The sequence below is a fragment of the Marmota marmota genome, unplaced genomic scaffold (assembly GCF_001458135.2).
Source record: "Marmota marmota marmota unplaced genomic scaffold, marMar, whole genome shotgun sequence".
NCBI lineage: Eukaryota > Metazoa > Chordata > Mammalia > Rodentia > Sciuridae > Marmota > Marmota marmota.
The window spans coordinates 25,809,381-25,827,024 of NW_026000174.1; the positions used below are offsets into that span (position 1 = coordinate 25,809,381).

A 17,644-nucleotide genomic window follows, 5' to 3' on the forward strand; every position below is an offset into this window, starting at 1 on the left:
AGCTGCAGAATCTGACTTGAAGAAGAATGCTGCTCCTTTGGCACTAGAAATTTTATGCTCCAGAGAAGCTATAGAATGGTGACACTCTGTGGTGAAGTGTGACATGGTCACTCAGCTCTATAAGTGATTGTACTATTTGCAGAGAGAAAACGAAGGATATGAACCAGAAATACTGTGGATGTCATGATTGACCTGGAGAAATTGTGGGTGGTGGGCTAAGGAGCTTGAGTGTCAGGAGACCATAGGTTTTTTTTTGTTTGTTTGTTTTGTTTTTTTGTTTTTGTTTTTTTTTTTTTTTGAGTCCCAGTTTCCTGCTTGTTATTTAAAGAAATGCAACTTCCTCTGTCTCAAGTAGTCTTCAACCTGCCCTGCTCCATTCTGTCATATCAGTCTTGGCGCTGTAGTTAATGTGTACCCTGAGGTACACAGGGAAGGTGTTACCGTGCTGGCAACTTATTTTGAAATGCAGCAAAAAACATCTAAATAAGATGGCTTGAGCAGAGGATTGGACAGATGGGAGGAAAGGTGACAGAGCAAGAATAGAAAAAGTGAATATAGGTTGAACATCCTCAAGCTAAATATTTGAAATGCTCCAAAATCCAAAATATTTTGAGTGCCAACTGATACCTTAAGTGGAAAATTCTACATCGAATCTCATGCAACAGGTTGTAGATAAAACACAGGTGCACTAAAAATCGTGTATAAAATTACCTTCAGGCTGTGTAAGGTGTGTATGTGAAACATAGATGAAATTCATGTTTAGACTTATGTCCTGTCCTCAAGATACTCATTATGGATATGTACATTTTCCAAAATACAAAACCCCCAAATTCAAAATACTTTCAGTTTCCAGCATTTCAGATGGGGGATATTCAACCTGTGGTAGAATCTAGATGGGGGAATATAGTGTTTAGCGTAAATTTTTTTCTGTATGTCTAAAATATTTCATGATAAAATGTGGGAGGAAATGTAACCTGTTGTTAAGGGCCTGGGTTATGTTCCAGTACTGTGGGGAAGCCTTTCTAGATTTTTGAAATTGCTTGTGATCTGTTATCCAGGCATATTTCAGAAACTCTTTGAAGGCAATAGCTGCCACTGGGTGTGTGAAGCTGGTTTGCTGTCTGGTTCTAGCCCTTGTATGAGACAGTGAACCTGTTGTGGGCAGGCATGCCGTCTTCTTTCGTTATACATCCTTCCCTGATTCACCAAAGAGGTATGATAGAAAGCACGGAGGAGATCATCCCTGAGTGACTGCAAGATTGGCTTAAGAAAGTAGCAATTAACTTTAAAATTGACCTTGTTTAAAGTCATTTTTTGTAATATAAGGCTTACTGGATTAAGCATGTATGTGCTTGTGTATGAGAGAGAGAGAGAGGGAGGTGGGGCTCACACGCATGTTCATGTGTGCATGCACAAGAAGAATTGGAGAAGCAAGGGTTAAAATTTCTAACATCTAAAATTGGAATTGTGGCTGCAAACCAAGATCATGCTGTGCAGGCTAGAGACCCCTCCCCAGTTACTTCAGTGATGGTTGGTGTTGCTGAGCCTCTGCTCTTGGTCAGGGAATTCTGCACCTTAGTAACATGATTCAAATCCAGGGCTATATAGACCACTGCATTTAGAGAGCAGGACTGTAGAAACGCAAATAGGTCTCAGGGTGTCCAATCAGAACTTAATTGATATTGCTAATATATGTGCAATCTAAGCAATGAAAAAGATATTCCAAAATTGTTTGGAACACTACACTTGTTTCTCTAATGTGTAAGTATATCTTAATTCTGGGAAGATTTAGAATTAGACCCAGCAAATTTTAATAGACTCAAAGCCATACCATTGATAGCTTTTATTTGAAGGATTTTGTATATTTGCTACTTTAAGAAATTATTTAAAATAATTTGATCTTGATAACAGGCTAACTTGTACTTCCAAATTAAAATGTTCAATGAAGTTATTAATTTAGATTACGAGAGTTGAAATCTTATTAGTTTTTTTAAAAGCAATATTAGAGCATTAGGTTTCTATGAGTCAAGAATGGGCTTTCTTAGTTAAAACAGGCGATTCTAATATTTAAAATAATTACTATTCATGCCTTGAAATGTGGTATGAAAGAAAGAACACAAGCGATTGAAGGGTGGTCTTGCTCATCTAAAGAACAGGCTTATGAGAGTTGAGATGAGCTTTCAAGAAAATGTGGCTATGTTGACTACTCAGGGCCCGTTGTAGAAATAGTGAACTTTTTGCAGAGGGTGGGGGGGGTGCGCAGGGGTATATGTACTGGAGATTGAACCCAGGACCTTGTGCATGCAAGGCAAGCACTCAACCAACTGAGCTATATCCCCAGCCCTAGAAATAGTGATTCTTTTTTTTTTTTTTTTAAGTGATTTAGTTAAAGTGTGATTAAAGTACGGTCTTGTCTAACTCCAGAAGGTTCCATTAGCATAGACTACAGGCTATACCTGGTGTCCAGGATATTGATCTTATTCAACAAAATGCCATTAAAAAATGAGAATAGTTGTATAGGTTCTATGTCTCATCTATTAAGCATTTTCTGTCTACATTCACAGAAAATAAACAAGTTTGGGGCAGGAGACCCCCCCCGCCCCGCCGCCGCCCCCAGTCTGGATAAGGTTCAGATGAAATTGCATGTCATACAGAGCCCTGGATTTATTTCCTCTTGGCCACTCAGACAGCCCTGAACAGGGAGCACAGTGCAGCCTGAGCTGGAGGATGCTTGGCTTGTCTGCAGACATTGTCTTCTAGGTCTGGCTCCTGGTAATTAGGCACTCCTAGCTAGGCTTTGCTGTCAGTGAGCCTTTGAGACAAATTGCAAAATCTGTACAGCCATTTGAGAGATGGACAAGTAGACCTGATGACACTACAGGAGATATTGGTAGTTCTCCAAAAGTCAGAAAGAGAATGCTTATCAAAGCAATCCTGGAAACTGAATTTTGGAGGTCTTTACTCTTAAAGGGTACATTTAGTTACAGAATGAGACCTGAGAAGATTTTGACAGGCTGAAATGATAGGCTGAATTTAACAGGACGAAATGTAGTAGAAATAAATGTAAGGTTTTGCATTTGGCTCTGAAAAATACCAGCTATGTATAAAAAGACTGGGAACAATGGTAGGGAGGTATCTGAGGAGTAGCCCATATGAACAGGACTTAGAAGTCCCAAGTTTATCATGATCCTTAAAAATCTAACACAGTGTTAGGCTGCATTTACAGAGGTAGAATGTTTTAGGAAGAGAAGGTAATAAGCGTACTTTGCTGTCATAGCAGGATTATTATGGCAGTTCTGAATTCCAGGCTCTGAAAGGAAAGTAGACGAGAGATGATCACAGGATGGTATCTGGGAATGTCCCAAAGCCTTTCACAGTTATCAAAGGAATAGAAGTTTAGCATGTGTGTAGCTCCAGGAGGAATTGAGCAGTTATTGATATTCGAAAGGCAGCTAGGCACATGAAGGACTAGCCTTATTCTTATTAAGAGGAATAAGAAGGACTTGAGGATGAAAGTTACAGGAAGCCCAAATAAATAAGATCATTTTATTCTTAAACATATTTCAAGATTCTTCTTCAATTCGCAGAAGTGCTGACTTTGGCTTATGCAGATTTGGAATTTCAGGGTGGAAGTGTATGACTCATTTTCTACCTCCAAGAATCCATGATTTATTTGCCTTCTGGTGGTGACCATGTCCTGCACAATCCTAACATGGGCAGGAGGTGGGCAGGGAGTGCCATGATTACAGGACATTCTGGGTAGTGTTGGAGATTGGAATCTCAGACACAACGTCCATGTGCATACTGTCGTGGTGATCCTCATCCGTGTCCTTCTTTGTTGACTCTGCTGGGGAGATCTGGTGACATGGTTACTCCTTCATAAGGCTGTGTTATTTCCCTTTTCAGTCTTTGTGTACTTGCAGGGTACTAGGGGGATCCTGGGGAGCAAGACATAGTTCTTGCCCTCTTGGGGTATACAGTATAGTTGGGAAGTTAGAACACAAATGACATAGCCAGCTCTGCCATTCGGACTGTAGCCACAGAGTGGAACATGTCAGGAGGGAGAAATGCAGGTTGTGCTGCAGGTAGAGCAAGAAAGCCAAACCCACTTGGGTGGTTCAAGACTTCCTGAGGGGTGGCCCTGGAAGGAGAACTGGACTCCAGCTTGACAGCCCCCTGGCGGGCAATAAGCATGTGAAGGAATGCTGCAGCCCAAAGGAGTTCTCATTAGGATGGAATTGATTAGTCCATCAAGACCTCTGTTTTCAATTTTGTGAGGATTCCAAGGAAATTGACCCAGGTCCGTTAAATAGTTTGGAAATAATAATCCAGAGCTTATATAATATTAATATTACTATATTATAATGATCCTGTTATACTATAATTATGTTATTATATAATTATATTACATATTATACTACATATATTTAAGTTTTATAGGTGTTCCACAACATCTGGGACAGTAGGATGAAATAGGTTACCGGCAGCCAAAAGCAGTGCTGTGAAGTGAGAGTTTTCCATTTATTGCACAGAGTATGTAAAAATATTTTCAGTTCCTAGTGAAAAAGTTGAAGTCATAAATTGGACCCTCTTGAAGGCCCACATCTTGCAGAGTAGGCTTTTATTTCACATGGGATCTTAGTAAATACGTTTCTCTGCTAGCCTCTGGGGATGTATTTTCCTATTATAGTTCTTCCAAGTTAAGCTCTCTCTGTGTAACTTCACAGCCTCCTGGTGGGGTAGAGATGGCGGGTTTTTGTTTACTTTTAGGTAGGGGGTGTGTGTGTGTGTGTATGCGTGTGTGTTTTAAACCCAAAAAGGTTCTAAAGCTTGGAATTTGTCAGGTTTCCACTGGCACAATCTTGTGCCATTAGTTACTGCTTTCACTCTGCTCAGCTTCTTGTCACTGTAGGGCTTCTGTGGCCACAGGGATTCATTCTCTTGTGGCAATAATGACTTTAACTGGACATATCTACAGGGAGGAGCCCTGATGAGGGATGAGGAGGAAAATGAACCTGAAAAATAAAAGATTAAAACAGAGCTGGGTTTGTTTACTTCCAGACTAATCCTTTATATTTGTTACTTTTCGAAGTGACTACCCATTTAGATGCAAACAAAAAGGCACAGTTTACAAAGATCCATTTCTGGCCTCAACAGAGCAAAAGTTTAAAATTAAGTGCCCTTTCTCTTTGTTTCCCCTAGTAGATATTTTTTTCAAAGAATCCTACTGAAAAAAAAAATTGTAGTTGTAAATGGGCAGCATGACTTTTATTTTATTTGCTTATTTTTGTATGTGGATCGAACCCAGTGCCTCACGTGTGCCAGGCAAGAACTCTGCCACTGAGCCCCAGCCCATACTGATTTTTTTTTTCTTCTTTCTATCATGAATAAACTCCTAGGTGTAATTTTAAAATTCTTGATGCTGATTTCTGGCTTTTAGGGGCATGCATGTGTGTTGGTATGTGACCCACCTCACTGGAAATGCTTCTTTCTTTCAGGTAGGAATGAACTGATAGCCAGATACATCAAACTCAGGACAGGGAAGACGAGGACCAGAAAGCAGGTACAGTAACCACCCTGGGAGTTGTGCATGTCCGCGAATGGCCCCAGGAGGCATCTGGCTGCAGTGGCTGCTGTGCTTTGGCTCCTAGGAGCCCCAGTCCCAGTTCCCTGTAAGGACATCAGCATTGTAGGTGTTTCAAATTGGCTGTTTTCACTGTTCATCATTTCAGTGACCCTTGAGTATGTGGTCTCTCAAGTTCTTTTCATTTGATGTGGGAAAGTTTCCGTGCGAAGGACAGTGTCTCCGCTGTCCCTATGCTGTATTTCAAAACTGGCATTTCTTTCCCAAAACATGTATGTGTCAACATTGCAAAAGCTGCAGGTGTAACTACACCTGCAAGTCATGCAATTTTGAGATTTTGTGCACTGTAATATCCTGGAGCAATTACACATTAGTCATCCTTTCAATGCAAAAGTAACGCTGGCAGCCTTGAGTATCGGCCCAAGCGTGATACTGAATGATGTGCATCCAGGGCACTGTCGCTTAAGCAATGGCTTTTTGTCAGTAGCTGCCGTGACTGAAATGAAGTTACAACTTAAATACCTCTGTGCAGGGCAGGGGCAGGGATTCTCCTCTGCCCTTTGCCAGGGCTCTGCCTTCCCTGGCCCTTTCAGATGTAAAGCAGCCCAAATCGCTGATGTGACCCAGTTCAGAACTGGAATGGATGAGAAGTTAGTTAGTGTTTAACTGAAAACAGAAAGAGAGAAAGGAAAACAGAAAAAACATCTCATGGGTGAGTTATTAACCAAAAAAAAAAAAAAAATTGTTTTTTCAAGTGTTGACCTATGCTGAATGATATGGCACAACTTTATAAAATGTAGTTTGCCAGGTGTGGTGGCGCACGCCTGTAATCCCAGCAACTTGGGAGGCTGAGATGGGAGGATCGTAAGTTTGTAGCCAACCTGGGCAACTTGAATCCCGTCTTTAAAAAAAATAATAATAATCAAACAAAAAAAAAAAACAAGCTAACCTGTGGTCTCACATTACCACCAAGCAACAGCCGGTTCCGTTCCCAATGAGGGGTTGTTTTGTGAGTGTTGGTGAGGGGCTGAGGCCTTTTCCTGGGAATGCTCCATTTACCCCCAGGGCCTGTGCTGACTCAGCACAAGGGGGTGGCTGCCTGCCAGCACAGAGGCAGGGCATTGTCTGCTTGGGGGATGTCCCCCCACGGTGGCCCTCATCAATTCAGAGAATCACAGAGGAACAAAATTCGGGTGAAAACAAATAACAGCAGGAGCCAGATGGAGGGGTGAAGAGGATGGGGGAGTCCCTGCTTCTCTGTACTTAAAAAAAAAAAAAAGTACAAAAGAAAATTGAATAATTGAAATGCAAAGACATTTAAAGATCAAAGGATCTTTTATTACCATAAATTCTGTTTTTAGAGTCACTAGAGTTTGAAATGAGTTAATCGCCCTAAAGTCTGAGCCCCTAAACTCCTAAATGGAAGGTTCTGAATTTTGGAGATGGGCAAAGCTAATCCCTTACCTGTTGAAAATGCTGGACCTGGGCTGTCTGCTGGCCGGTGAGCTCTGGTCCTTTGCCTGGTGACCCCCTTCACTGGGGGACTCTTCTAAATTTAACCAAGTCTCATTGAAAGAGATGCAAATTTGTTTACCCAGTGGAATCATTGTGTTTCAGAAGCTGGACTTGGCTACGTTTCCACACCCCGGCATCCTGGGGATGTTTTTAGGCAGCAGTTGGTGATACCTCTCCAATGTGAATTTGTTGTTCAGCAAATCCGTGTGGTTTTCAACCCAGATTTTTAACAGGATGGCTGGCTGGCTGGCTGTATTCACACATTTCGCTTTGTAATAATATGCAAATCCACTTGGCACCCAGTCAATACCCAAAAGAGTGGAAGGATTAAAGATATTTATAAGGGCAAAGAAAAAAAAAGGAAAAAGAAAAAAAAAAGCTCTGCTAACTGGGTCTTTCCATTTCTCTTTGAAATCTAATTTACATGTCAGTATTATTTTAACATTTGCTACAGAATCCAGAGCTCTTAATGAGATCAGAATACAACCGACAGCTTCAGCTTTTTGATTCTGTACTATGTGCTAATTTATGGATCGTCTCCTCTAAATCGAGAAAAAGGGATTTTCCCTACTGATGCTGAGAAGCTATAAATATTTTCATTTACCACTACCCCCACCTTTTTTTTTTTAATTTTATAAAGAAAGCAATCCTACTCTCCCCCTCTCATCCCTCCCATAATAAGTTTTTCCCAATGCCCGTGATTTTTCCCGGGTAGAGAAACAGAGGTGAGCCTCAACTTTGGTCCTGAATCAAGTCACTGCAGTGATGACCCAGTCTGAAAAGCTTAGAGCAGTGCTGGGGGCTTGGTGTCTGGCTGGGACTGTGTATTCCTAACTGCAGAGCTTTGTTGAGATGCAAATAACCTCCCCCCTCCCCACACCCCTCCCGAGGAGTAGCGATTTTATCTTTGATTTCCTTTTTTTGTTTTGTTTTGTTTTGTTTTTTGTTTCCCCTCATAAACCCGAACAATGTAGGTGTCTAGTCATATACAGGTCTTAGCAAGAAAGAAAGTTCGAGAAATTCAAGCCGCCATTAAGGTACGTCTGGCTTGCCCAGTTGTAGGGGGCTTTTCATCTCCATGGTTACAGGCTTTTCCTTTGTTTTCCTCCCTTCCCCTACCCTGCAGGTGTCTAGTCACATTCAGGTTCTTGCCAGAAGGAAATCTCGTGATTTTCATTCCAAGCTAAAGGTATGCGCTTTTCTGCTTTTTGGCTTGTGGTTGCTATGCATCTCACTTCCTGTTTTCCATGGTGACTGGTGAATGCCTGGTGCTGGGATTCTGGTAACCTAGTTTCCTCGCATGTGAGAGCTGTTTACATTTCTTTGTGTCTAATCTCTCTGTTTCTGTACTAGCCTCACATTAAACTCAATGTGCGGGTGAGAGAGAAGAGAGAGAGAGAGAGAGAGAGAGAGAGAGAGAGAGAGTGTGTGTGTGTGTGTGTGTGTGTGTGTTTTCCTAATAACAATGCAAATGCAGCAGAGAGCTGGCCTTGATAACTTTTCAGCACAGAAAGACTATTTTTTTTTTAAACGCCTTTGAATGTCCACCAAGCAGCCCTTGGCTAGGAGAGCTTTAAAAACAAGAAGTTGGTCCAGAGATGCAGAGTTGATGGAGATGTTATTTTTTAAAAAATTGATTTCCAAAGTGATCACAAATTACTTGTTAGAAATATTTAGAAATTATTTTGATTTGTACTTTTGATGCATTTTTTGAGAATACTTATAAAAATACATCTTCATGTATGTCTCTTCCAACATAGAGTATTTTTAGCCAGATTTCTTCCACATTGCTTAATGTTCTTTTAAAAGTGAATGGCTCTCTTATTAAAAGGAAATTTAAAGTGTGGCCTTAAGCAAAAAAGATGGATCTTTGGCATGGAAAAGCTCTTGATCAAACTCATGTTTGCAGTACCAGTTAAAATTTTTTACCCGTGCCTCATTTTCCAGTTTCTTAAAACACATTTCATAGCAAAAATGAAGGCATGGACAATTATAAAATAAAAAACTCTCCCTACTTTTCCCCTTTTAAAATTCACAATAAAACTTGCATGACCTTTGTTTTTCTCTAATGCCGTTTTAGAAATGCAAAAGGACTTACACTTCGCATGAAGGGATTATAGTTTAGAGTAAAAAATAATTTTTAGAGCACATCATTGCTTTTCCCTCCCCCCATACATTAATTAAATTTATGGTTTTGTTCCACACTGAAAAACAGTGTCATCTCACAGCCCACTGATGAGCACTGGGCCTCTCCCCAAGTCCTCCAACTTTTTTAATGCAGGCAAGGCTGGCTGTGGCAGAGGACTAGATCTAGGAAGAGCATTTGGTGTGCCCTCTGCAGTGGGCAGCATGCTGGCTCGCTTGCACGTGTGGCTGATGGTGGCTGGCTTGGAGCTGCACTGGCTGAGCAGTTGAAAAACTAAGATAACTTCATAGATTCTGCTTTTTAACCAAAGGTGCGGTACTTTCTATGTGGATGTAACTACCCCAGTATTTGCTCACGTTCTGACTCTGTTTCTAGTTTCTCTGAGCTAATGAATTTATGATGTACAAAGAAGTTTACAGATACCAATTTTGTGTTTTCATCTGAGATGGTCATGCATTGCTTCTGTACTGTGTGTTTCCTCTTGACTCACAGGGGCACACAGCCTTAGGCTGTGGAAGCCCTGTTAAGAGATGAACGATGCTCTTCTGTTCATAAGAAATCACCGTGAGATACAGGGAAATTGTTTGATGACTTTATGAATTTTATTTCATGAAAACAATTTTGCAATTGCTCTATACATGTACATACAGGCTGAAATTGGTGTAAATCCTGCTTGAGAGTTCAGGCATGGTGCTCATCTTGGTGGGCAATTAGTAACCAACACCCTAGCACAGAATTGGCTGTGCAAATGGGAATGTGAGATGTTGGGTACTGTTAATTATTCCTTTAAAACAAAACAAAACAAAACAAAAACCTGACAAACTTTCTGTCAAGGGTTATGTTTTTGTCTCATCTCTGGAAGCTAGAGAAGAAAAAAGGAAAAAAAGGGTGGGGGGGGTGGTGTCTCATGAAAATAGAAGGGAGTTCAGTAGAGCAAAGGGACCAGGGGGAGAGAGGAGGAGAGGGAGAGGGGAACTACTGGGGCATGATATTGGCCAAATTAAATTGTCATGTTGTGTGCGTGTATGAATATGTAACAATGAATCACCCCATTATGTACAGCTCTAATGACCCAATAAAAGAAAGAGAAGAAAACTTTCCCCACACTTTCAGCACTGTCCCACTCTTTGGGGCAGACACAAAGAGGAGGTAGAAGCAGGCTACAGAAAAGCAACTGATACAGCATGTAAGCTCCCAAACTACCTCTGTCTTCTTTTAGTTCCTTTCCTTCTTCCCTACCACATTATTCTTGGAACTGGAGTTTTTTGTTTTTCCATCAGCTAATACGGGTTGAGGGTTCCAGGCATAGAGCTCATCCTGATGGGAAGTCAGCAGCCAACTCCCTCTACAGTGCTGGCCATGTGAATGGGAATGTGAAACCTAGGGCACACTGGGGTTAGCATAAAGAGCCACAATGAAACGTGCAGGGAATCTTAGGGATGGGCTCACAAAGAATGTGCTTCTGAGTTTGGGAATTAAAAGACAGCAGTTTTATTTTGCTGCAGAGCTTCTTACATGCTCTCTCATTTGAGCTCACTACAATGTGAGACTCGGTCACCCAGCTAGTAAGGGGCTAAGGCAGAGTCTGAACTCAAATCCTCCTGAATTCTAAACTACTTTCCTTTGCCGTGGGCTTTCATCTAGTGGAGATGGGAAGATGTTTTCAAGCAGAAGGCGCCATACCAACACACTTTAGATCACGGGTTCTCCCCATGCTTCTTGGAGCTGAGTGTACAGACTTGCTACTGGCTCGCCACTGGGAGCCCATGTTTTCCCTTTGAGCAGTTGGCCAGAATTTGGACTTCATTTGGGACTGACACCATAGTGATCATCAGTAATTTAGGGGATGGTCCTGGCTGGAGAACCACTGTGTCACCAACTCAGAGGATGTTGCAACAGTTGTAGGAGAGTGGTGGCTTTTACCTGCTTGATGGCAATATTGCTCCTGCCTTCCGTGGACATTTTTCATCCTTCATCGTCCTGATCAACTGGTACAAGGATGAGCCTCCAGTCTGTTGATTCTTGGAGAGGTTGGGCTCATTGCCCCATCTGCATTCGGCTGGGTTTTGGTGAGGAGATAGGGAGGAGACTCTTGGAGTTCATCTTGGGGCTGAGAGCATGCTAACTAAAGAAATAAACTCATAACACGAACATGAAGTCATCCCAGAAGGCAACAAGGGTAGCTTCTGGGCAAGAAGTTTGGGGTGGCAAAAGTACCCAAGATTACATGACATGCTGTACTTTGCAGAAGAAGATATTGGAGTCTTCCTGGAAAAGGTGACTGATGACTCTCCATCCCAGGGTCTGTCCTTGGTGGACACTCACTCCACCAGGCTGGTTATCGCTGTTCCACATGTTCAGAAATCAGAGGGGCAGACAGGTCTGTGGTTCTCCTGTGGAGACCAAAGCCATGCTCACATTTCCCTGTCCTCCCACAAAGTTTGAAAAAGTTCTGTGTCCACACCTGGGCCCAGGGGCTTGTGCAGCTTCCTTGTGAATCTTCTTACTTCTAAGCCTCTCCTTACTTCCCAGGGAAGAGTGTGGCACAATCCCTGAGGCTACTGGTTTGACATTCTTTTTGAAAGGCAGCAGAACTCATTTTTCAAATTGAAATTCTAATAAAACCTTCAGTCTATGAATGAGTAAAAACTGTTCTAATTGAAGCTCACTCTCTCACATATGTAGCCATGTCCTCTTTGGCTGTTCTATGGAATAGAGTTTGAGAAACCACCCTAGTTTAGGCAGAAGGAAAAGGAGACGACTCTCATGCTGTTCCTGTCAGCCTTTGGACAGTCCCACTGGCCAGTCCCACTGAAGCTCATGCTCTAAGTTCTGTGGACTGCTCTCTGCTTTCCCCTGAAGAAAAGCCTCATAGAGATAGCGGTCATTCTTCTGTCACGCCCACAGATGAGTCATCCTAGCTGCAAACTCTCTCTTAGAAATCTGTTAGAATACGTTCCAAAGGTCAGCTCTGCACTGCTAACTGCAGTGGTTCTCAGAGTGCTTGTTTGCAGGCCAGTTTCACCCCCAACGTGTGGACTTTTATTTTAATTTTAGCAAAAGAAAAATTACTGTCGTAAATGTGTAAGACTTTCTCATAGATTTGAACTTTAAAAGTACAGACATGATGACTGCGGCCCACAAACATTTCATGGGAACCCAGTGTATTCTAGGCCCTCATAAATATCAGGCATAGAGAGTTGAACATACACAGCCTGTGTTTTGGGGAGACACTAACCCTTTCTCTTAGTTCTCTGGTAGACTGTCCATAGCTAGGTGCTCTGCAGGAGAAATTAAACAGGGTGATGCAGAGGCTTCCAGAGGAAGCAATGATTAATTCTGAGAGAATTGCGGAATGCCTCATGGAGGAGATGTCGTTAGATCCAAGCATAGAGTAAAGGCAGAAGATTCCCATGGAGGTGAGGGGTTTGGGGCACCATGAAGAGCACATGGAGGTGGGCTGGGGGAGCCCCATAGAGAGGCCTGCATCATCCCCCTGAGGAGGGGGCTTCACTGGTCCTTTCGGGAGTAACCCAATGTTGTTCCAGTGTGTACTTTGGAAAGATCTCTCTAGCTGTTTTTTGGAGGATAGTTAATAAGAGGGAGGTCAAATTGGAGGTAGGAAGACTTGTGGTTGAGAGAAGTGGGGGCCTCCACCAGAAACTGACCCAACTCTGTGGCCTTTACCAGTCCTCTGGTTGTCCATGGCTGCTTCAGTCCACCATGACTACCTTTTTGCTCTTTCTTGCTCATTGTTTTAAACAGTGAATTATGTTTATAAGTTTTGAAGTCTGCAAAATATACACCAGAACTTTCAGAAAACTTTTTAATACTAATGCGTAAGACTTAGCGTATTAAAGTTGGATCCTTAAAGTAAAAGTAATTAACTTGGAGTGGGCATCAAAATTAACTATGAAGTTGTTATTGTTGCTAAATTTTAGATACATAGAAGTTAGTAAAGAGAAGAACATATTAAATACTCACATTTCGTATGATCCAGAAATGATCTTTTTCATTATGACATAATTTATTTTGTCTCTTGATGTAACAGATCAAATGGTAAAACATTATTCTGTACTTTTTCTAACTTCCTCTACCCACCCTCCTTTCCCAGTCAAAACCAGTCCCCCCACTAGTCTTTTCTTGCCCTTTGTGTCCCTGAGGAAATCAAATCCAGTGAAAACTCTCCACCCACCCTCTTAAAATTAATCTAGACGTTTACCCGTTGTCAGCCACGAACTTGTGTTATAGCCATTGGCACCAACACGAGATGTCTTCTCTGCAGTTTGTAGCAGACTAAGCCAAGATGGCATCTAGAAGAAGATGGCACCTAGAGCAGAGTAGTGAGAGGAACCCACAAGTCACAGTTGAGAGGATGGAGAAGGGAATACAATGCATTTGTGGCCTGACCACCGGAGTTTTGGAAATTAAACATGTGCAGTCAGAGTTTGGTTTTTCTGGGCCAAAGTGTGTAGGAGAGAAGCAAGAGTGCTGACTGCCAGTCTAAACGCAAGCTTGAGCTGTCCCTCAGTAACAGGAGTGCTGCAGGTGTGACTCCTGTGCAGACAGAGTCTTTTTGACTCAGTGACTTCCAGGCCTGATTCCAGTTACAGAGGAAAAATCCATGCAGTTATAGTGGGCAGGCGGCTTATAAGCCTAGGGAATATGCATTTAGGAATTCCAAGGAGGAGAGTAAGGACTCTGCCTTGGATTTTTGTGCATCTACAGCAGTGTCATCCACATAGGTTTCATTTATTTTTATCTCTCTTCCCCTTTCCTCTAGTTTAGCCTCTTAACTGGCATCTCCAATTGAGTTGTGAGAAACCGCAGCATGGTGTGAGGACTAGATTGCGATGTTAGAAGTTGTTCTCCAGTTTGATAGTTTCACTCACCATTAATTCATGAAAAAGTCATCCACGCCTCCCACTCCACCCCCATATTATTATTTGTTTGTTTGTTAAGTTCCAGGAATTTATTGTCTCAACATATAGAAAGAGTGTAGAAGTATTCTTAAGCAGTCTCTCTTTCCTGTTCAGAGTGCCTACTGGGTTTTCTGCTCTGAATCTCTTTGTAGATCAGTTGTCCTGACCTTGCCTGGGGGCCTCTTTCCCCATCAGCAGCACAGAGGTCATCCTTTATTTGCTGGTGTCGGAGGCTGTGGAAACCACAGCCCAGCTCTGCAGACACCATGGCACACCATGGACCATCTTCACCTTCAGAGAAGATGGACCAAGCCACTTCCAGTTCATGTTTTGTGTGTCTGGGGAAGTACATGAGGTGGGACTACTTGGCCCTGCCCTAACCTCAGCAGGAGTACATCTTAGGAGATGTGTTTATGACGACCCTGGGTACGACTGGAGCGGCTCCTCCTATACTGGCTGACATTGCATCATCCCAACAGCAGAAAAAGGCCCGAGCCTCTCTGATTCCCTCCAGTCATTGGTGACTAATTTACAAGCAACATGCGCTCCCCCAGGGCCATTTTCATTCTTGCCCCGGTGACCTTTGTGATTTGATTTCTGAACAGGCTTTTCTTTCCAATTTACTGTTCCTTCCGATAAGCAAAGAACTTAAAGTTCACGTTGCCTATTTCATTCCCTTGGGTTGAAGAACTTCGCTGGGGCGTCTCTCACGTCCACCCTGCAGCTTCCTGTTTGTATCTCCACTGAGTCCACCCAGGAAGGGCCTGCCACCGAGAAGATAGACCTGCTTTACTTCCCCTGCCTGTGATTTTGCTGGGCCACTCTGTTCCCCTGGAGAAGGTGGCAGAGAGGGTCTGCACAGCAGCCTCCTCTGTGTGCCAGCCACCAAGCTACTTAGCCATCACAGGTTGGGAAGTTTTGCGGTTTTCCTGGCATTTCCCAGCCTTCGCCAAGCTCTTTTGCTTTCGTGACGTGTACCCTTTCTCCTAAAGATATTTTCATTACCTTATTTTTAGTTTAACTGAATTAAAACTCAAACGGGAGGCAATTTCTTGTTCTAAATATGATGCAGAACCTCTCATCAGCAGTGTGGCCTTGCACATTGGGCCTGTTGACCTGTGTGAACTGACTTGTTTTTTTTGTTTCTTTTTTGGTACTGGGCCTGAACCTATGGTACTTTACCACTGAGGTACATCTCCACTCCTTTTTATTTTTTTATATTGAGACAGGATCTATCTAAGTTGCTTAAGGCCTTGCTAAGTTGCTGAGTCTGGCCTTAAACTTGTGATCTTCCTGCTCCATCCTCCTGAGTAGCTGGAATTATAGGCTTTGCCACCATGCCCGACTTTTCTATGTGAACTGAGCTAGGTCTGGATTTTCATTTAATGGGCATTAGAAACAACCTCATTCTACATTTTTATTCCTAAATAGAGACATCCTGTTGTCAATCAACTTCCAGTGAAGAACCTGCAATGTAGAGAATGCCCTAGAATAATATCCATTTCCAAGATTCTGTCGTGAGGACCCAAGTTCCTGGGCATTTCAGGTTCTGAGCAGGGTGAAGGCTGGATAGCAGGTCGGTTGGTCTCAAGGGCCCTGCGTAGAGTGCTTGAAGCAGTCCTGAGCAGGGCTGTTCTGACACTTGCTTCATAGAAAAAGAAGCCTTGGATCAGTATGACTGTGTCTTGTCGAGGGCCACAAATTTGAACTTGATTCCAGGGCTGTCTGGTGCCAAAGCCCAGGCTCTTTGCATAGTGCCATGCTCCCTTCCCAAAGAGCGCTGGTCACGGATGAGGGTTGTTTCTCTGACTTGAGATCTGGGCACCGGCTCTCCGCTGAGCCCTTCTCCTATGTCTCTGTATCTGAGGAAACAGGAGATGAGCAGTGGCAGCTAGTGCTCACTCTGGAGCTCAGCTCCAGCCAGCTGCCAGCTGGGTTCCTCCAGCCTATCAGGGGAGCCACCTTCTGCCCCATGCTGTCACTTCCCAGAGAAGGGACAAAGGTCAGAGGGTACCTTCTCCCAAACACTCAGATCTGGTCTGAAGCAAAGCTGTCGTCCGTGGCATCCTTCCTGGAAGGCCATAAGGCACACCTACCAGTCTCCTCCTCTGAGGTCCTTTATGATATACTAAGCCCCACATCAGAATTAAAAGAACCGCTGTTAACAATTATAAAATACTAAATATAGCTCAGTATATTTAAAAATGAACAATGGTAAAAGCCTTGAAAATTTTTTCTTTGATGTGAATGGAGTCTTTGGCATTTGGAAATACAATAAGATGAATTAATTGCTACTCATTAGGCGGCAAGTCAGGAGAAGTATGAATGTGGCTTCTCTCCTCCACATTAGCGGCTGCCTGACCAGAATAGCCCCCTTTTGTATTTACTCCTGCCTTCTCTAATAATAAGCAAATTAGAGATCATGGCTAGAAAAAATTCAAGTGCCCTCTGTCCTTTCTCTAAAACCATCATATAGTTTAGTGATGTTTATCTGCGCCTGGGTTATGGCTGATAATTGCAGAGGGCATGTCAATCCGCATAACACAAGGTTAGAAAAAATTACTTCTTAGGGAAATATTTTTTATCTTTTTCTGAAAAAGGTGATTTTTCAAGCAAACTTGCATCATACTTCTGTATTTGGTTTTATATTACTGTATATTCCAAATGTAGTTTTGGAATGACCTCCCACCCCCACCTGCTACCCAGTGTTGCTGGGAGTTGAACTCAGGGCATTGTGCATAATAGGCAAGTGCTCTCCCAGTGAGCCAGATTCCCAGCCCTTGAGGCAAACATTTCATAGATATCAAGAATTTTCAAATTCATAGTTTTTTTTTTTTTTTTTTGTCTTTATATGTTTTTCCTGATATGTTGGTTGGCTTCCATATGAATAAATTTAATTGGAATCTTTAAACTTTGAAATGTTGGCCCACGAATAAACTGTTTGGATACGCTGGTTTAGTATGCTATTCATTAACATTCCATATATGGCAGCTGTGATATCTTGTATATGCAAGCTTGTGACCTTTTTATATTACCTTTAAAATTTGTCTATGGTTAATGCCTAAAGAGTATGAGGTAATTGATATTGCAGGATAATTAGAAGCTGGGAAAGCAGGGAGGAGAAGGGAGGATAAGACCCTCCTAATATCCAGTCTGATCCCTAAGATGTCCTGTTCTGAGAGCACATGCCTGCCTGTCGTGGATCCTTGTGGGAGAGCCGTCACCTGGGTTCCATGCAGGCATTTCCAAACCCTGTGTCCACTGCAGTCCTGCAGAAGGAGGCTGTGGGGGAACAGGCAGAGCAGCAGCCCTGCTCTGCTTCATGAAATATGAAAGCCTGTTTACTTAGTAACAATAACAATTTGAAAAGCTTCAGGCTGAGGAGTTTCTGTCTGACCACAGCCTGCTGGACCGTGAGGCCGGGGCAGTGAGGCCATTGATGGCCCTGTGAACCAGAAATTGGATTGTGAAGAAAGT

The 17,644-nt window shown here is 42.6% G+C and overlaps 1 protein-coding gene across 12 annotated transcripts in view; it reads left to right on the forward strand.

Annotated features, from left to right (window-relative positions):
• The window catches only part of Tead1 (TEA domain transcription factor 1), a 257,978-nt gene that overhangs the window by 176,384 nt on the left and 63,950 nt on the right, over positions 1-17,644 (forward strand). For 5 of the 12 annotated variants that reach the window (XM_048788366.1, XM_015477640.2, XM_048788370.1 and 2 more), the window contains exons 3-5: positions 5,499-5,563; positions 8,074-8,136; positions 8,226-8,288. In XM_048788366.1, coding sequence (XP_048644323.1) covers positions 5,499-5,563; positions 8,074-8,136; positions 8,226-8,288 — 191 coding nt within the window. The remainder of the gene's footprint in view (positions 1-5,498; positions 5,564-8,073; positions 8,137-8,225; positions 8,289-17,644) is intronic. The other 7 variants (XM_048788371.1, XM_015477638.2, XM_015477641.2 and 4 more) reach the window with 3 other exon arrangements.